This window comes from Myotis brandtii, unplaced genomic scaffold (genome assembly GCF_000412655.1).
Source record: "Myotis brandtii unplaced genomic scaffold, ASM41265v1 scaffold463, whole genome shotgun sequence".
Taxonomy (NCBI): domain Eukaryota; kingdom Metazoa; phylum Chordata; class Mammalia; order Chiroptera; family Vespertilionidae; genus Myotis; species Myotis brandtii.
The window spans coordinates 2,634,568-2,651,908 of NW_005367694.1; the positions used below are offsets into that span (position 1 = coordinate 2,634,568).

General features: G+C 62.8%; 1 protein-coding gene across 1 annotated transcript in view; it reads left to right on the forward strand.

The window, feature by feature from the left end:
• The window catches only part of TBX1 (T-box 1), a 37,491-nt gene that overhangs the window by 10,936 nt on the left and 9,214 nt on the right, over positions 1-17,341 (forward strand). The window contains 3 exon segments of the mRNA XM_014547031.1: positions 12,748-12,846; positions 13,404-13,433; positions 16,059-16,149. Coding sequence (XP_014402517.1) covers positions 12,748-12,846; positions 13,404-13,433; positions 16,059-16,149 — 220 coding nt within the window.

Consider the following 17,341-nt stretch of genomic DNA (forward strand, 5'->3'; position numbering starts at 1 on the left):
GGTTCCTGGCTGCCTCCCCTCTGTCTGTCTGTGTTCAGGGTCGTGTCTCCAAGGGACCCTCTGTTGGCTCTCATGCTCCCCTCCATCTCTGGTCCCCAGCCCCCCCTCACCGCCCGCCTGTCAGGATGAGCGATGGCTGTGCCCCTCCCCAGGCCCCCGGCCCCAGGCCCGGTTCCCGCTCATTAGCCGCTGACACTGTTTGCTTTCCCGCCGGGGATGCCCACCCCGTCACAGGCCATTTCTCCTGGCGCCTCCCACCCCCCTGGGCCTGCCTGGGGGTCCAGGGTGCCAGGCAGGACCTGCATTTGGCTCCCAGAGTGATGGCCAGACAGATCCCAGCCCCACCCTCACCTGCACCCCCTAGAGGACACCGTGGAGACTGCCACCGCCAGCGAGACAACCCAGCCACGGAGGCTCAGCGGGCTTTGTATGACACCCAGCGTGGCCCTCTGGTGACAGGCACCAGGCTCACTCTCCCTTTATCTTGTCTCCCTTTATCACCTGCCCCTATTTCTGTCTTTGTCTCTCTGGGTCTGTCCCCAGGCCCATCCCAGGAAATGACCACTGAGCCGCCAGCCCCACGCAGAAGGTATATCCCCCACCTCTGTCCCCCCGAGGAACCCTGACATCAGAGTATGGGTCAGAGGGTGAGTGTGTGATGCCGAGGCTCTGGGAGGAAGGCGGAGGCAGGGGCGCCCAAGACAGAGCTGGGGGGTGCTCTGTGGTTCCTGCACCCAGCTCTGGAAGGAGGCCGTAGATATCAGTGGGGGACCTGGGGGGGCATGTCGGCGGCAGCAGGCGCTCTTCCCTCAGGCCACCGCTTGCTGGCCCGTCCTCCCCCTTCCAGTACCCTCCCCCAGCCCCACTCCCCGCCCAGTGTGGCCACAGCTGGGCGGCATCAGGGCTCGAAGGCCGGTGGCAGCCAGTCCTTCACTTAAAAATGTGTTTGTGATTTCGGCGGCGGGGCAGATAACGGTGACGAATGGCCCGCCTGCCCCACGAGGCCCCCAGCCCATCTGGTTTGACTTTGGCCTGTCGTAGGGTGCCCTTGGGCCCCCACCCCTGCCCTCGGGCAGTACCCTCAGAGTGAAGCCTGGGGGCCAGTGTGGGCAGTCCCCGGCAACCCGGATGTACCTCTAACCTTTGCATGCACTGGTCCCCCTGCCCTCCAGGGAGGGCCCCTCCTTCACGAGTCTCCCTCGGCTGTGCCACCAGGAGGCTCCAGGGCACCGGCCACAGGCGTGGGGTGTGGGCTGCGGTTTGTGTCGGGGCAAGGCCTTGAGTGGCTGCTCCCCTGTGGACTAGGGAGTGGTGGGCGCCCCACTTGGAAGACGGCAGGAGCCGGGCAGGCAGGGCACGCAGTGGGGGCACGTGGTCCTTGTCAGGAGGAATTTCTGACAGGGCTCAGGGCTCCCAACCCTCCCACCGCCGACCCATTGATTCCTCAGCCTGAGAGCAGCTTCTGGATTGGGGCCCAGGCTCAGCCGGGGGCGGTGAGGTCGCCTGGGCCGCTCTGGGCCCCAGCCTCTCTCTTCCTCTCCCCTCAGGGCTCCTGGAGGTAGGCAGAGGTGGGGGGCGCCCTCTGTCACCCAAGCAAGCACCTGGGCCACGACCAGGCCAAGCCACACCCTTGGAAGTGGTGGTGGTGGTGGGGGGGACACACTAGGTTTGTATGACCCAAGGGACACGAGCTCATTCGTTCCTCAGTGAAGCCCTTGCCCAGGACACAGCTGGGCTGGACCCCACTCTCAGCGAGGAGCTAAGAGAGGCAGCGGGTTTGAGGTCCATTGTCGGGGGGCTGTGAGGGAGGAAGGGCATCAGGTCCAGGGAGCAAAGCTGGGGGGTGGGATCACCCCAGAGGAGCAGCCTGAACTGCTCCGTCCCCCACCTTGGCGGTGGGGACAGCTGGGGTGAGGGGGAGGGTGGCGCCGTGTCAGGACCGCAGCTCCCCCCTGCCCCCCCCCCCCCCCCCCGCAGGAAAATCCCTCTCCCTCAGTATCACATTGTTGAGAATTAACTTTGTTGAAATAAAAATTGGTCTTGGTATTAACTGGGCCTCGAGGATTTTCTCCGGATTGCGGAGGCCGCAGCGGGGTCAGACACCCATTCCCAGATCTGCCCGCAGGCTCAGCTTTCAAGGGCGCCAACAACCTCCTAATCCTCCTCCTCAGCCCTCAGGGACAGGGTGCCTGGTTCCTGGGGGGGTGGGGGGTAAAGGCACAGCTCAGGCCCCTGCCTTCTCGAGCCCTGGCTGTGAAGAAGGACAGTATGACAGTATGGATCTCAGGGGTCTGCCCCTCGTCCTTCCCCTGATCCCTGCCACCTCCGATGATCCACAGGGCACCCCCTCACCCTCAGGCCTTGGCTTCCCCACCTGTCAAAGTGGAGTCTTGCCCCAGCCTGGGTGCAGGAGGCCCTGAGAACAGACAGGAAAGCCAGGTGGTTGGACACTCAAAGGCAGCGAACTAAGGGCACAGTGACACCCCTTCTGAGAGGCCGACACCCCAAGTGTGGCCGTGGCGGTGGCCCTCTGGAGGGCGGGGGACAGGTACGGGAGGGTGTCTCTGAGGGCAGTGCAGGCACACGGGTGTTCACTGCCTCGGCCACAGACAGACATTGGCACCCAGGCCGTGCACCAGGTGGGCAGAGCGTGAGAACAGGAGCACGGGGTCTGTGGGCACTGCCCGGAAGTCTCCCAAGCCCAGTGCCCGGGAAGGCAAAGGGGACGCTGAGCCCACTGGTGCTACAAGAAGGATGGCAGCCACCAAACTGATATATTTCTCTCTTTTTTTATCCTTACTTGAGGATGTTTTTATTGATTTTAGAGAGAGAGGAAGGGGGAGAGAGAAACATCAATGTAAGAGAAAAACATCGATTGGTTGCCTCCCATGTGCATCCCAACTAGGCATCTAACCCGAAACCTAAGTATGTGCCTGACCAGGAATCGAACCTGCAAACTTTTGGTGCACAGGATGATGCTCAACCAACTGAGCCACCTGGCAGGGCTAAACTGACATATTTCTGCCCCGACACAGACCTGTGTGCAACCGCCCCAGAGCCGTTGGGGGTTCGCCTCCCTGCACACCGTCCCCTCTGGCTGGAGGGGTCTCCCTGGGGCTTCTGTCTGGAGAGCGTGTGTTCCTGCAGGGAGACTGAGCCCACGGACACAGGCAGAGAGCGAGTCAGGGCCATGCTGGGCTGCTCCCTGCCCGGGCCTGGTCGCCTGGGTAGGTGAGGTTTCCTAGCAGGTGGTCCCTCGCAGCCTCCTCCGACCTGGGTGTTTTGGGGGTGGGGTACAGCCTGGGAACGGCTGGGATGGGGCCTGGGAACAAAGGCAGTGGCCCCTGGAGGACGCTCGAGTGGGGCCAGCTGTCGCTGCCTGGCTCCAATTCCCGCTCTGCGCCGGGCCAGTCCCTCAGGCCGAGGCTGGTGGTCTGCCTGGGAGGGAATGGGCGGGTCTCGGGAGTTGGGCCTTTTCTCCGGACCCGAGCCGTGGTCCCAGGGGCATCAGACGTAGGAGGGAGCCACCTTCATGCTAGTGCAGAACCACTGTCCAGAAGGGCTCTCTTGTCCCCCAAGCAGCAGGTCCCAAAGTTTGCTCTGAGCCCCACCCCACCCTCATCTGGCACCAGGGCCAGCCCCCCTGCCTGGGCCTGTGTTCCAAGCCCCTCGGGTCCCCCACGCCCTAGTTACCCTCCAGCCCAGTCCTGCTCAGGTTTGTCCTTCTGTCCAGGGAACCTCCCAACCAGAACCAGAGCCATCCTAAAACTCCTACTCAACCTTCAAGACCCCATGTCTCTGTCCCCAAGAAGCCACCCCAAATGCTAGGCCCGGCATCACTGTGGTGTCATCATTTTTTCAAGACTGCTTCCCAGTGGCTCTGCATCCACCACGGAGCTGGGCACCAGCGTGCGGTGCACAGCTCCACGCCCCAGGAGAGAGGCCTCATCCTCCCCAGGCCTCAGTTTCCCCATCTGAGCTGTCCTTGGCTGTAAGCATCCGCAGGTCCTATTGGAGCACATCTGAGCTCTGGTGGGGGGGGGAGGGGGGGAGACTGAGGCCTCTGGGATCTATGCCTCCCCAGTTGGGTTGGATGTGGGTGAACTGGGGTTTCCCCAAGAACAGGAGAGCAGGGGCCCAGCTGGCACCCCCTAAACACTTGGCTGGCTTCAGCTGAGGCCAAGGGGCACGCTGAGAGGCTGCTGGGGTGGGGGTGAGAGGGGGAATCTTCTTACTCCTGAAATCCCTCCCGCCTGCCTGGAGGCCCCCAGGGAAGCTCCGTGATGCAGGAACCTGATATTTTAAGACTTAAAACAAATGTTTCTGGAGCCCAAGCTGCGCCGTCTCCCACCCAGGCCTTCCGGGGGCAGGGCCAGCCAGAGAAGAACCCCCATGCCCCTCACATCCCAGCCAAGAATCAACCCTGCCCCTCCCTGGGCAGCAGTTTCTAGTGGGACAGGAGGGACAATGAGGCAGGACCCTTTTTGAGGAGTCAGAGCCGAGGGCGGCTTCAACATCGAGGGTGGGGGCCTGGTGTCGGCTCCCCACCCTGCTGGTCCCTCTCTTGGCCTCTAGCACAATGTGAAGCCCATCAGGAGCCCTGGACGCCTCTCAGACTGGCCTTCCCGAAGCTCCCAGACTGACCCTCCCCACCGCCAGGAGGGTGGGCAAGTGTCGTGTTGCTTTTGACCCACTGGCAGAAGCCACCCAGAGCCCCCCGGGGCCTAGAAACCTGAAGGCTGTGGGTCCACGGAGCAGGAGATCTGGGATCTATTGGCGCTGTCTGCCTGGGGATTGGGATGGAGAATGGATGTGTGTGCTGGAACTGGCTTCATGAAAAAGCAACCTTGACATCAGAAGGGACTCCCAGTTACCTGGGTGACAGAGGGGCCTGCAGCTCGGCTCAGGCTGAGCAGAGCTGGCCTGGGTGAGGCCCAGGCTCTAAGTCCCACCCGGGGACTCAATGGAGCCATCTTCTCTCTGGGAGCCTCCCAGGGCCTTGAGGGCCAGAGCACCACGGGTGGAGGGGCTGGGTGGGTGGGACAGCACAGGGCGGGGAGGCTGGGGACCTGCTGGGTCTGGCAGGATTAGGGCCTAATCTCTAAGAAATGTTTTGGGGGCTGCGCCAGCCCAGGACCAGCTGGGAATGTGGGGAGTGAAGAGGCAGATGTTCCTCGGATTCTCCCAGGGTGGGCCATCCTGACGACCCCAGTTAGCAGGGGCCCCCAGCTTTCAAAGCACCTGCACTGTGTCCCCGCTCTGGCTCAGCGGGTGGGGTTGGGCCATACCCCTCCCCCCATTCCCAGAGCCTGTGAGAGCCAGGGTGACCCCAGTGGCTCCGGGTGGAGCTCACCCACCTGTCAGCAGGTGAGGGCAGATACGGACAGGAAGGTGGCAGTGAGGCAGGGTCCAGGGATGGCCTTGCACCCAGGCCCGATGCCTTTCCTCAGCCACACCCCTGCCAGGGCCCCCTCCTCTTCCATCCCCCACCCCCGCTGGTTCCCAGGCCCCTAGCCCTGCTTGGGCACCCAGGCTCCAAACCAGAAAAACGAGATGAAGAACAAACAAGCCTACGTTGTGGCCTCCACCATGCCCAGCACAGGCAGGGCCGTGGGGCTGGCTCCTGCCCCTCCTGGTCCTGAGGGGCAGGGTGGGAGGGGTAGCCGGGAAGTGGGTGTGCAGAGTCCACACTCCCTGGTCTGCCCCTTCCTGCCTCCCCAGCCCAAGGTCCTGCCACCCCAGGCATCGCCCCCTCTGTAGGCCCTGCTGTCTCTCCAGGGATGGGCTGTCTACCCACCACCTTGCAAAGAACTGCACAGCCTGCTGACCGGGGTGCCATGAGCTGCCTCTGGGCTGTGAGCTTCCCATCACTAGGAGCGTGAGAGTCTGGCCAGAAGACCGCAGGGGGCTCGGAGGGCAGTGCAGGCTGGAGGGCACGGCTGGTTTTCCTGAGGTCCCCTCCAGGCGAAGAGTCCCTAGAACCCCACTGGTGGTCTGTGAGGTCCGAAAGGTTGGCGACCGCTGCCCTAGACCCAAGGCTCCCTCCAAGAGCCCCAGTTTCCAGGACTCTGACCTCTGGGAGGGCATGTGTCACGTGGTGAGCACAGTGCTGGCCACACCACAGGTGCTGGGCACACACGAGCGTATTCAGCCTACACACACCCCTGTGGGCTTCCGTGGCAGCAGGTGCCTTGGACTCATCAGCCTGCCCTCTCCCCACTGCCTGGCCCTGCCCTCCCAGGCTCCTCTGAGGTCAGGCCAGACCCCTGGACCCTGCAGGGCCTTGGCCAGGACTCCCCTCCGCAGTGCCCGCCCGCCATTCCTGCCCCCAGGGCTTTGCATGTGACTTGAATCACGTGAGAGTGGAAACTATTGGTTTGGATTCAAGTCACTGGAATCACCACCCTGGAAAACTAGGGAGGATCCTCTCCCCCGGGCGGCTGGGCCTTTCCGGATAGCTGCAGATTCTTAGCTGGACAGTCTCCTTTCTACAGAAGGAGTGGGAGAGGAGGCGCGGGCTTTAGGGAAACAGCGAGGGGCTGGCTGGGGAGCCACACTTCAGCGCAGGCTGCTTGTGGTCCAGGTCTCGCCCAGCAGGGGGGGATGCAGCACTGGGCTTGGGAGACAGGCCAAGGTGGGACCCGGGGCCCAGACGCTGGCTGAAGGGGCTGGGGAGGGCAGCTGAGAGGTTGGGGAGCTGACCCCAGTGATGTGGGGCTCAAAGGACCTCACTTGACCATCAGGTCAGGAGCAGTTTGGGGCTGGAACAGGGGACGCTGGAGTCAAGCTCCCTCTGCCGGGCTAGGTGTCAGCTCAGAGCAGCCTGAAGAAGAGGGGCCTGGCACGGGGTGGTACAAGGATGAACAAACAGGGCAGGAGAGGGCCTGAGGGTGAAGGGGACAGTGGGGGCGGGAGCCGTGGGGCCGGAGTGGCAGGTGGGACTGTGCTGAGGGCCCGGCCACTCAGTCAGTTCAGGGCAGGTCTGTCTTTCCCAGGGGCTTGAACTGAGGGTGAGGGCAGGGTTCAGGGCTGCTCCAAGCAGAGCAGGCTGGGCACCCAGCTGTCCTGCGAGGACACGCCGCCTCACCCTTGGGCCTTGCCACCAACATTCACATGACCCGTGTCTGGCTGCCTGCCTGGCCAGCACCCCTGCCAATCACGCTGACCTTCCTCCCACCAGCACCTGCTGGGAGCTGACAGAGGTCTCTATTCCCGGCCAGGCGCCTGCTCAGGTTATATTTAGGCCATTAGGGGGGTGCTGGGCGGCTGACCCCTCCCGGGGCCCAGAGCAGGGGCAGCTGGGCCTGGGCCGTCTGCCCAGCGCAGCCTGGTGGCTTGGGTGGAGCTCTGAGGCACAGGTTGCTGCCCGTGGGCCTCTCCCTAGGCCCCTGCCCCTCTGTTCATAGCTGCTGGTCCGCGGGAGGCAGGGGCTCTGGCCACGGCTCACATGGGGACTGAAACGGGACCAGCGTCTGAGCTCCTGACCGTGGAAGGATGATAAGGCTGACAGTGCTGGCAACTCCAGGAGCTCAGCCTGGGGGCTGAGGGGAGACACGCTCCAGGTTGTGGTGGGTGGGGAGCAGCGGCCTTGTGCTCAGAGGCTCAGGCATCCATGAGCTCATTCCCTCCCGGGACTTCCCAGGCCCTGCCTGAGGGGATGAGGGGACAAGGGACTTGAGCCCCAGGCCCTTCCTGCCTTCCTGGACCGGAGCCCTCTCCCTCCCGCTGCCCAGCAGGATATTCCCAGGGAGGAAGTGGCCCCTCAGAGGCCACCCATCCCTCCCGGAGTCTAGGACCTTTTCCTGCCCCACGTGGGCGCCTCGGTCCTGCCCCCATTCTGCCAGCCCCGGCCAGACCCAGACTTCCTGCCCCAGCAGCGTGGAGCGGCAGGGATGTCTCGGCCTCCCCCTGCCCCATAGGCACAGTCCAAACTCGCCAGACCGGGGAGCTCAAAAGCCTCTACCTGGGACCCCAGATCCCTGCCCACAGACCCCCGCCTTCAGACACCCCCACTCTGGCATCACCTGCTGCCCCAGAGCCCATCTCAGTGGGGGAAGGTGACCCCAGGCTGATGGCTGCATCACAGCGTCACCCTGGGATGGCAGAGGCAGGCCCACCCCACATCTGCAGGGTCTTAGGTAGAAGTCACAGCCCTGTCCCAGACAGCCTTGTCTCCAGAGAAAATCCCTCCCTAGCCCAGCCCTTCCCTTCCGCCAGGCCCCTCACCCACCAGGTCTTCACACCCCATTCAGTGGGGTTTCCTGCCTCTGCTGACCCCAGATCAGGCCTGGCCATCCCCCTCCACCCTCTGCCCCAGGAAACAAGCAGCTGAGGGACTTGGGGGCCGGGTTGGAGAAGCTGAGGGCAGGGCTGGGGGCTCTGCGGGGAAGTGCAGGGCCCGGCCCAGCTTGCTCTGAGGTTCAGGAAGTGGGGGTCTTGGAAGCTTCCTCTCAGCCAGACGTGCGTGCTCTCCGTGGGGCTGAGCGGCTGGAGGGTCAGAGGCCTGGTCGCAGCTGCCCCTTCCTCTCCAGCCGGTCACCAGCTGGGTGGGCTATACCACCACAGGCCTCAGGCTGGGTGGGTAGCAGGGTGTCCCTCGGGCCCACAGGTGGCCGGCAGTAAAGGCCAGAAGGTCTGGGAGCCTGCCCAGGCTGGGGGCATGTCAGCCATGGCCTCCCTGGGGGCTGTGGGTACAGCCCTCCCTGACCGGCAGGGTTTGCCATCAGACGGGTGGGGGGGGGCTCAGGAGTGTCCAGCCCCACGAGCTGGCCTGTCATCAAGCCTCAGCCCCCTGCTCTGCCTGCCCCCTGCACCCTGAGCCTTTCTCCCTGACCAGGTGCCCTCCGCTCAGCCCCTGCTGGGGCACCGGGCTGTGGAGCCCTCCTGGGCTCATGCACACACTCAGGTGCCGGGAAAGGCTTCAGCGGACCTGCCTGACCAGGTCCAGACACAGGCCGAGGAGGGGATTCTTGCCATCTGGCGACAGGTAGGGATCTGGGAGGGTACATGGAGGATCCCATGTCAGGTACATGGTCATGTTGGCTTATCCCCCACCCATGATGGGGGCCCAGACCACACACAGATGGGAAAACTGAGGCTTGGGAGCACTGACTTGCCCAGGTCTTGGTCCGCCTGGGTCTCTGGCCGGGGAGGGTCTCAGGTTGGGACAAGGCCAGCACCATGGCTCATGAGTGTGTGTCTGTGCCTGTGTCCAAGGCCTCAACTGGGCCCCCCGCCCCTGGCCCACACATGATGGGCGGTCGTCCGTCAGCACGGCCAGCCCTTCTGGCCATCCATCACCAGCCAGTGGCCACAGGAGGAATGGCCTGTTTGTTTTGCCAGCTCCGTGTCGCTCCCTGGGGCAGGGGCGGGAGGAAATGACCATTCTTTGCCTGGGCGGGCGGATGGACAGGAGAGGTGTGCAGGGCACCAAGGGCAGGGCCAGGCTGGGATGTGACAGGACCCCAGCTGGGCAAGGCCCCTCAGAGATGCCCGAGGCCTTGCCCTGCTCTGTGCCCCAGTCTCCTCTCTGGCATCAGCGTGAGTCGAATTGGCATTTTCCCACAGCAGCTGTCTCCAGCCAGGTCATTCACCTCTGCCCTTGCCACGGGGTGGGGTGGGCTCAGGTATCAGCTGCCACCAGGTGGGAGGTCCCCTTGTCAGAAATCTAAGATGCTTGATGCTGGCTGTCCACAGCGGCTGTGGGCAGTTACCCTGGGGGTGTGTCCAGGCCATAAACTAACTAACTGCTGAGGAGGAGAGGGCTGTCAGGAGGTCTAGAAGGGCCTGGGCATCTATTTGAAGACGGCCAACCTCAAAATAAGAACCGGGGGCACTTGGGGCCACATTAAGAAAGACAGCGCGTGTAGAATGGAGGAGGTGACATGCCATACCAAGAGAGCGGTGTCCAGACCCCAGGGCAATGTCCTCAGCATCTACACAATGACCACTGCCACTTCATGAAGCCCATAGTTAACAGGTATAATTTACTGACACGGTGCCCAGGGCCCGGCGATCATGATCACTTCTCACGGCAAAACGCCCGAGGCTCCCGTGGGCTGAACTGGGACGTGTCTGTCACTGCTGCAGCCGTGGACCTCTGCCCTGACCCCTGATCCACAACACACTCCTCGCTGCCCCCAGCCCTGAGCCACCAAGGGGGCCCTGGCTCCCTCCTGGGCCTGCAGACAAGGAAAGTAAGCCCCAAAGTCCAAAGCTTCCAGGCCATGGGGCCTTAGGCCCCTGCTCCCGGGCAGACGCCGCAGAGAACACTCATGCTGAGTGCAGAAGGGCCTCCTCCCCAGGAAGGGAAGCCAGATCCAACGCTGGAGTCAGGAAAATGCCCTTCAGATCAGTGCCTGTGGCTCAGGGCCCTCTCTGGCCTCTGCCATCCCCAGCGCCCTCCCTGCCCCGTGGCCACCCCCTTTGCTTACCTCCCAGGCAGCCCTGACTATTGCACAGCTTTTCTTCTGGGAGCAACAGTGCCCTTCCAGAACCTTCTGCCCTTAGAGCCGGGCTGCTTCCTCTGCACGGGGACAGCTCTGCAGACATCTGAAAGGTACTGACCCACTCTGCCTTCTCAGACAGAAAGGCACTCTCCCTGAAGTAAGACTCTGGTTGGTTTCAGCTGACGTTAGGAACGGATCAGCCAAAATTCCCTCTAAGGTGAGAGTTACGAATGGTCATTCTGCCTCGAGTGTCTGTAGGAGGGAGGGGTGCGCTCGGGGGAACAGTGACATCTGAAGCCACGAGAGGGGACTGTCTGGGTGTAAGTTGAAGGGGCTCTGGGAGGGCTGACTCTCGGGGTGCCAGCTTGGGTCCAGCTCATGAGGGCCAGCTTAGCCCCACTGCTGTGCCACCTCCTAGCGGACCTTCGGGGCCACTCACCCACATGGCTTGGTCCACATGGCTTACCCCCACAGGCTCAAGGAACAGGCAGAAACAGCCAAGCAGAGCAGAGGGCCCGGCAGGTCCCGGGGTGCAGTCCTGAGATGGATTTAGTTATTGGTGGGGGCAGAACCATGGCACAGAGCCAGGAAGGAGGGGACACACGGCCAGGGCCCCGATGGGAGCCTGGACCCAGGTAGGCAGGCGATTCAGAGAGGGGCCTGCATGGAGCTGGAAGGAGAGCCACACTGGCTTTGTCAGGGGGCTGCCTCCGTTTCTCCAGTGGGCACCTCGGCACTCACATCGGCCTCTGGTCCTGGCCATTCCCAGCGAGGCCCGAGACAGCCAGGCGCCGGCCCACAGCCTGGCCCACATGGGGCAGCCCCGAGTGCATTCAGTCCTGGCCCACACCCTGGCGGGAGGGGCTGAGTTGGCTTTGGGGCACCAGGGAAAGCTCGAATCCATCTGTCTGTCTGCCCCCCACAGCTGATGCCAAGTATCCACTAAGCAGGATGGGGCAGCTGGTACCTCCATGCTGCCCATGCCTCCTCCTGTCCCAGATGCCTGGCAGCCAAGGATACCTTCACCCACCCGGTCTTGGCCTCAGTTTCCCCATCTCTGAGAGGCCCCTTGGTGGGTAGAGGAAAAGACCAAGGCATGGTGGGGGTGGGAAGATTCAGCCGGACCCTTCCCTCTGTCCTTCTGGTCTCAGTGTCCGGCTCTGGTGGGAAGCTGGGGGTCCAGACCTGGCCAGGGGCCCCTCCCTCCTCCTCCCTCCTCCTCCCGGCACCCCACTGGCATTACCTCAGAGCCAGGGATAGCTTGGTGGGTGAGTGAGAACCCAAGAGGGGGTCTGCAATAGAGGAAAACTGACCCAGTCCCTGTCTCACCCGGTCACTGATGGCTACTTAGACAGCAGGAAGGGCCAGGCCACCCCTACACACACAGATGCAGGCCAGACCCTCTCAGCCATGAAGGCAGAAGAGGCCCAGGGGGAGGGGTGGGTAGGAGAACCGGCTCCGAGTCTCGGCCCAGGGACCCATCCAGGGGCTGACCAGAGAGCGGGCCCAGCGGCAGGGGCTCCGCGGGGGCCTCAGGGCTGTCAGGCCGTCCCCTCCCGGCAGCTGTCTCAAGCTCCCACCTCCCCCACCCGCCCCCAGGACTCCTATTTCACTGAGGAGATTAAGACCACCTGGCGAGAGCCCCCTCTGGGCCCTCCCTCACCCCAGCCCTCCCTCCGAGCCCTGTGGGCCCCTAGAGGTGCTCTCCTGCCTCGTGCCTCTCCACCCCACGTTCCCACACGGCCTCCACGGCCCTGCCCCTGAACCTACACAACATCACCACCTGCTCAGATGGCCGCCTGGTCCTCACCGCCCTGCTCCCCCGGCCCTGCCTGCCGCAGCTCTGTCACCAGCCGCTGTCCCCACAGTGGGTCCCTGGTCACATCCCGCCCTTCCCCTCCAGGCCCAGCAGTTGTCTGGGCAGAAGAAGGAACTGGGGCAGCCCGGTGCTCCAGGGACAGTGTCCTGAGGGCTCAGTCGTGGGCCCTGTCCAGCCTGCTGTGGGCAGTCAGCAAGCAGGGCCTGTTGCCGCTCAGACAGACCGAGGAATCTGAGCTCTGAAAACCACAACTCTGAGCTCGCCTATTTGTTTGCTTTTGAGAAATTCCAACCTGGTTCAGCAGAGCCTCAGAGAAGGGAAGGGATTTGTCTGGCTGGAGTGGGGTGGGGCCGTGCTCATGGACGTGGGGAAGCAAGGCTGAGTGTGGGACCTGGGCTGGGTGGGGAAGTCGGGCAGAGCATGCGTGCCTGCCTGGGCTTTCTGGGGGCACAGCCAGGAACCCTCCTCCCTAAACCCCAGGCCAGGCCTGGAGGCCACAGAGGCAACAGCTGCCCACCATCGTCCTGGGGGACCAGCTAGATGAGGGGGTGGCCCAAGGAGGCGTGCGCAACAGCAATGGTAACATCAGCTAAGTAGCCATACTCAGAAGCCAACAGGAGCTCATTTGATCCACACTGTGGGGCCTCTAGCATCCTCCCCATTTCTTAGACAAAAACACCGAGTCTTGGAGAGGCCGAGCTGTGTCCTTGGACACACAGCATTGCAGGGTGAGGCTCGCGCCTGGCCCCGGCTCCTGATGCCTGGGCCACACTACCAGCTTGGGTTCTGCCCTGCTCGGAAGGGCCAACAGGACAAGGAGACCTGCCAGAAAGAGTCACATTCTCCTCTGAAAGGTTGTCCCCGCCTTCTTCCCAGCCGCCCCTTCCCCAGGAAAGCAGGAGGCCAGGCAGGGCTGGAAGGCCTGTTGGGGATGGAAGTCCCTCGGGGAGGTCTTGCTCCCTCCACTGGTCTCCCCAGGCCTCAGTCTCCCATCTGTCCTTGGGGTACTGGCCCTCAGTGGAGGCCCCCCCCCAATTCTGGAACCTTGCTCATCAGGCCATCCTGCCTTCACACTGACTGTTCCATGTTGGACAATGTCCCTCAGGCTGAACAGTTTTCCTGCCTTCTGCCTGCAGCCCAGATCAGCAGGCAGAGGGGCATTGAAGGTGAGTCTGCTGAGGGCCGTGGGCACGGAGACTCTGGGTGCCAGGCCACATCACCGGGGTGTGGTCTAGGGGTGACCATCCTGCAGCCCTGGGGGCTCTGCCAGGAAGCAGAGTGGATGGCGAAGGGCGCAGCCACAGAGCCAACCCTCTACTGCCCTGGGGCCAGATTCCCACCCAGTTTCTCCAAATAGTCACACTCGGCCATCACAGTGAATATGAGGGCAACTTCAATCTATTTGCTAAACTCATCAAGCATTTAATGAAAATTCCAAGACAGATACAGTATTCTGTTATCTTATTATATGTGCAGCCGAAGCGAGCACAGATATATTCTGTTATCTTAAATGTACTAAGTATCTTTAAGGGGAGACACAATAGATCCAATGATTCCAGGAGAACACGCTCTCTAGGACCTGTTAACAAAGGTGCTGATGTCACTGGCTTAGCAGTCATTCTTCATCACCTCTGGCCCTGACCCCAGATTCTTACTTCTCAGAGCTTCCCAGGGCTCATCTTACCCACCCAGCCCGATCTAAGCATGGAGTGACCTTCCAGGTGACTCCACCCAGAAGGGTCCCTGTTGAGGGACTGATCCAGGGCTGGGTCTGAGCATGGAGTGACCTCCCAGGTGACTCCACCCAGAAGGGTCCCTGTTGAGGGACCCTGTTATGGGAGACTCTTCCTGTACCCAATGTCTAGGGCATCGTCCTGGCCATCAGACTGTCCCCCTTGGGGCAACATCTGAGTGTGACACCTTCAGGAAGTGACCCTACACGAGTGAAGTGAAACATTTTATTCTTCCTTCCTCATATGGCTCCATAGGCTCCACATGGACCTCACCCAAGGCAAGTAAACATCAGGCCACTTGAGTTCCTGAAATGCGTGTCCCCGGCATTGAAGATCTACCCCAGCGGCCACTGGGAGGGATACACCTGCACACGCGTGCATGTCCATGTAAATGTTCTGCTCATGCAATATGTGCGCTCTGGCCCACCTTGGTGTCTGTATGTGAACAGTGTGTGCGTGTGCCTGCTCATGATCACATGTGTGTATGGTGTGCTCACATGCACGTGTATAAGCACTTCGCTGTGGATGTGTTCATGTATGTGTGGTGTGTGCATACCCAACACACATTATGCCCACCCTCACGGGCATGTGTGCAGTGCTGTGGGTTCCATATGGGTGTGTGATGGGTGGGGGTTGGTACCCAGCCAGGTTCCCTCGCTGCAGAGAGTGTCTGCAGGTGCCCATTTTCTGGCCACCTACTCTCATCTAACACTCCCCAGGGGCTTTGGGGTCTGTCCCTTTCCCTGGAAAGTGTGGCTCTACTTGCCCTGGCCACAGAGGGGAAGCAAGGGGGCTGGTTTCCTCAGCCCCCCAGTAGGCAGCCTAAATCTAGGTCACCTGGTCTCTGAGCCCCACCTCTGCCTGAGAGCAGCTGGGGCGGAGGGACTAGCATGGCCAGTAGATGGACAGACATATGGACAGCCGGCTCCCCATGTGGCTGGGTCCTCCCGCCAAGTGGGCAGCTAAATCAACAGGCCCAGAAATCAGAGAGGGGCCCAGGGCCTGGCTGTGCACTAGTCTGTCTGTTTGTTTGTTTGTTCTGGAGTTGTGGGAACTTTCAGCCTGCAGGGGGCCCTGGTGCCCAGCAGGGGGGGCAGGCAGGGGTGCTATGACCCAGGTCTAGCTGACATCCTCATCCTGCCTGGCCATCCCTCTCACCATCTCCTCCCCACCCCCCCATCTGTCTTCCTGGGCACTGGGCCCAGGAGACAGCACCCACATGAGGGGGGTGCACGGGGCCCAGGGACAGCACCCACAGGGAGGGAGGTGGCAGACAGGAGACTTCCACCCAGCTGTGCATGGCTGTACGAACCCTGGTCCATCCCCTCCCAGCTCTGAGGGGACTGGTGTCACTGGGGTGTGTGCCTCCCTGTCCTGCCTTATCCCACGCCTGTCACTTCCTTTGGTGTCTGCCCCACTCAATGTCTTCGTTTTCCTCTTTGTTCATCCGACTGTTCTTAGTCCCCCAAGGGCCAGGCACTAGCACTCTGAGATGTCCCTGTCCCGGGACCAGGATGCAGGTGGCGCTGGGGTCCAGGAAGAGTCTGAGATGATGCCTTGGGCGAGGTGGGGAGCGGGGGGAGTCCAGCTCCTCCCTGGCCATCGCTCAGCTCACTCCCACCCCACCCTCTCCAAGCCGCCAGAGTGCACACACATGGGGCTGTTTCTAACTCCTGAATCTTTTCAAGAATTCCACCGGGCTTGTCTGCCCAGCCTCACTTGGGAATCTACTTGGAGCTGAGTCCCCCTCGTGTGGACCCCACTCGTGTGGACACCACCGTGCCCCTGGGTCTCTCTTCAGGGCTTTGCCTGCTCTCTGCCACACCCCACAGAGCTTGGGCCCTTCCCTTACCCAAGGTCTGTGTAAGGGCCCAACACCAAGGAGGACGCCTGGGGGGAAGGGGTGGCCTGGCAGGGACTACTGCTTCAGTAGGGGGACAGTTAGGGGCCAGCGGAGCCACCGCTCTCCCCAAGTGGGGGAGAGAGGATTGCCTCCTCCACCTCTGTGTCAGGGGAGGGTGTGTGAGCAGGACAACTGCTTCTGCCCCATGCCCCCAGCTGTGGCCCCAGTCCTGGCCACGCGGCAAGCTCCCCGGGCCTCCACTGCGGACAAAGCACCCACCGTGGAAGCGCGGGCCGTGCCTCAAAGGTGCGCTCTGGGCGCTGGAGGAAGCTTCCACTCCGATTCTGGCTTAGCCGCAGACCTGGCGCTAGCCGCCCGCTCCTTCCCCTCTCCCCCCACCCCCCCATGCGCAGAGCCCCAGGGGTCTTCTGAAGGCTCAGTGACTGGGGACGGAGGGGAGGGAGGTCTCAGCACAGCAGCCCGAGGATCGGGAGCACGGCGGTCCCTACCCGTCCAACACAGCGAGGGCAACCCAGAAAACCGCGTTCATCGCGGGCATCGCGGGCCAAGCACCATCGAATGGAGGGACAGCGGGGCCAGGCGTTCCTAATCGGAGAGGTGGGGACAGAGCCGGGAAGGGAGGACGAAGCTGCCGAGCCCGCTGCGGAGCCCGGCTCCAGCGAAGGCGGCTCCCTTCCTGTCCCCTGCCGCTGCCCCTGAGACTGGGGCTCCCAAAGGCCCATGGCTGCGGGCAGGGGAGGAGCCACTGACAGGGTACAAGCTGCTCTTGGCGCGGGGCCTCCCTGGGAGACCCCTGAGGCCGAGTCCAGGCAGGCGCTGGACGCAGTCCCCGGCTAATCAATCCTGAAACGAATTAATGGGGTCAAGTAAAGCCCAGCCCCCCTCTGTCTGCGCCGTGGGTGACGCAACCTGGTTCTACTCCGCTCGGTTCTCCGATTCCTAGGGGAGGGGGGTCCCAGGGCACCACGGACTCACATCCTGTGGGCTGCCTGCACAGACCCATCTGCGCTGCTTTCCCCTCAGATGGCCCGGCACCCGCTGGGGGCCGGGTGGTGTGCGCCTCGTCTGGAGGAGACTTCAGGGCAGGGCGCAGGGGGCTCTGTGCCTGCCAGAGATGCATGCGTAAGGGCGCGCAGGTCCCTCCACGGCTGGGAACAAAGAGGCCGGAGTGAATTCTGAGCGGTGAACGCGGCGCCGTGGACGTGCCCTTACAATGGACTGAGAGCGAGCAGAGGGGTCCCCGCCACAAGAATGTGAGGGTGCCCGACTTGGTGCGCTCTGAGGAGGCGGAGCTGGGCGGGCAAGACTCTCCAGGAGCCGCCTCCCGCGCGCTGGGGAGAAAACGTCCGAAATAGGGCTTGGAACAGGGCTCGCTTTAGTCGAAACTCGGAAGATGCTGGGGGAAGGCGATAGCGAGTGAGCCGAGGCGCAAGGCTCCCCGCGCAGTGCCGGGGCCCCACGTGGGACCCTGCGCCGG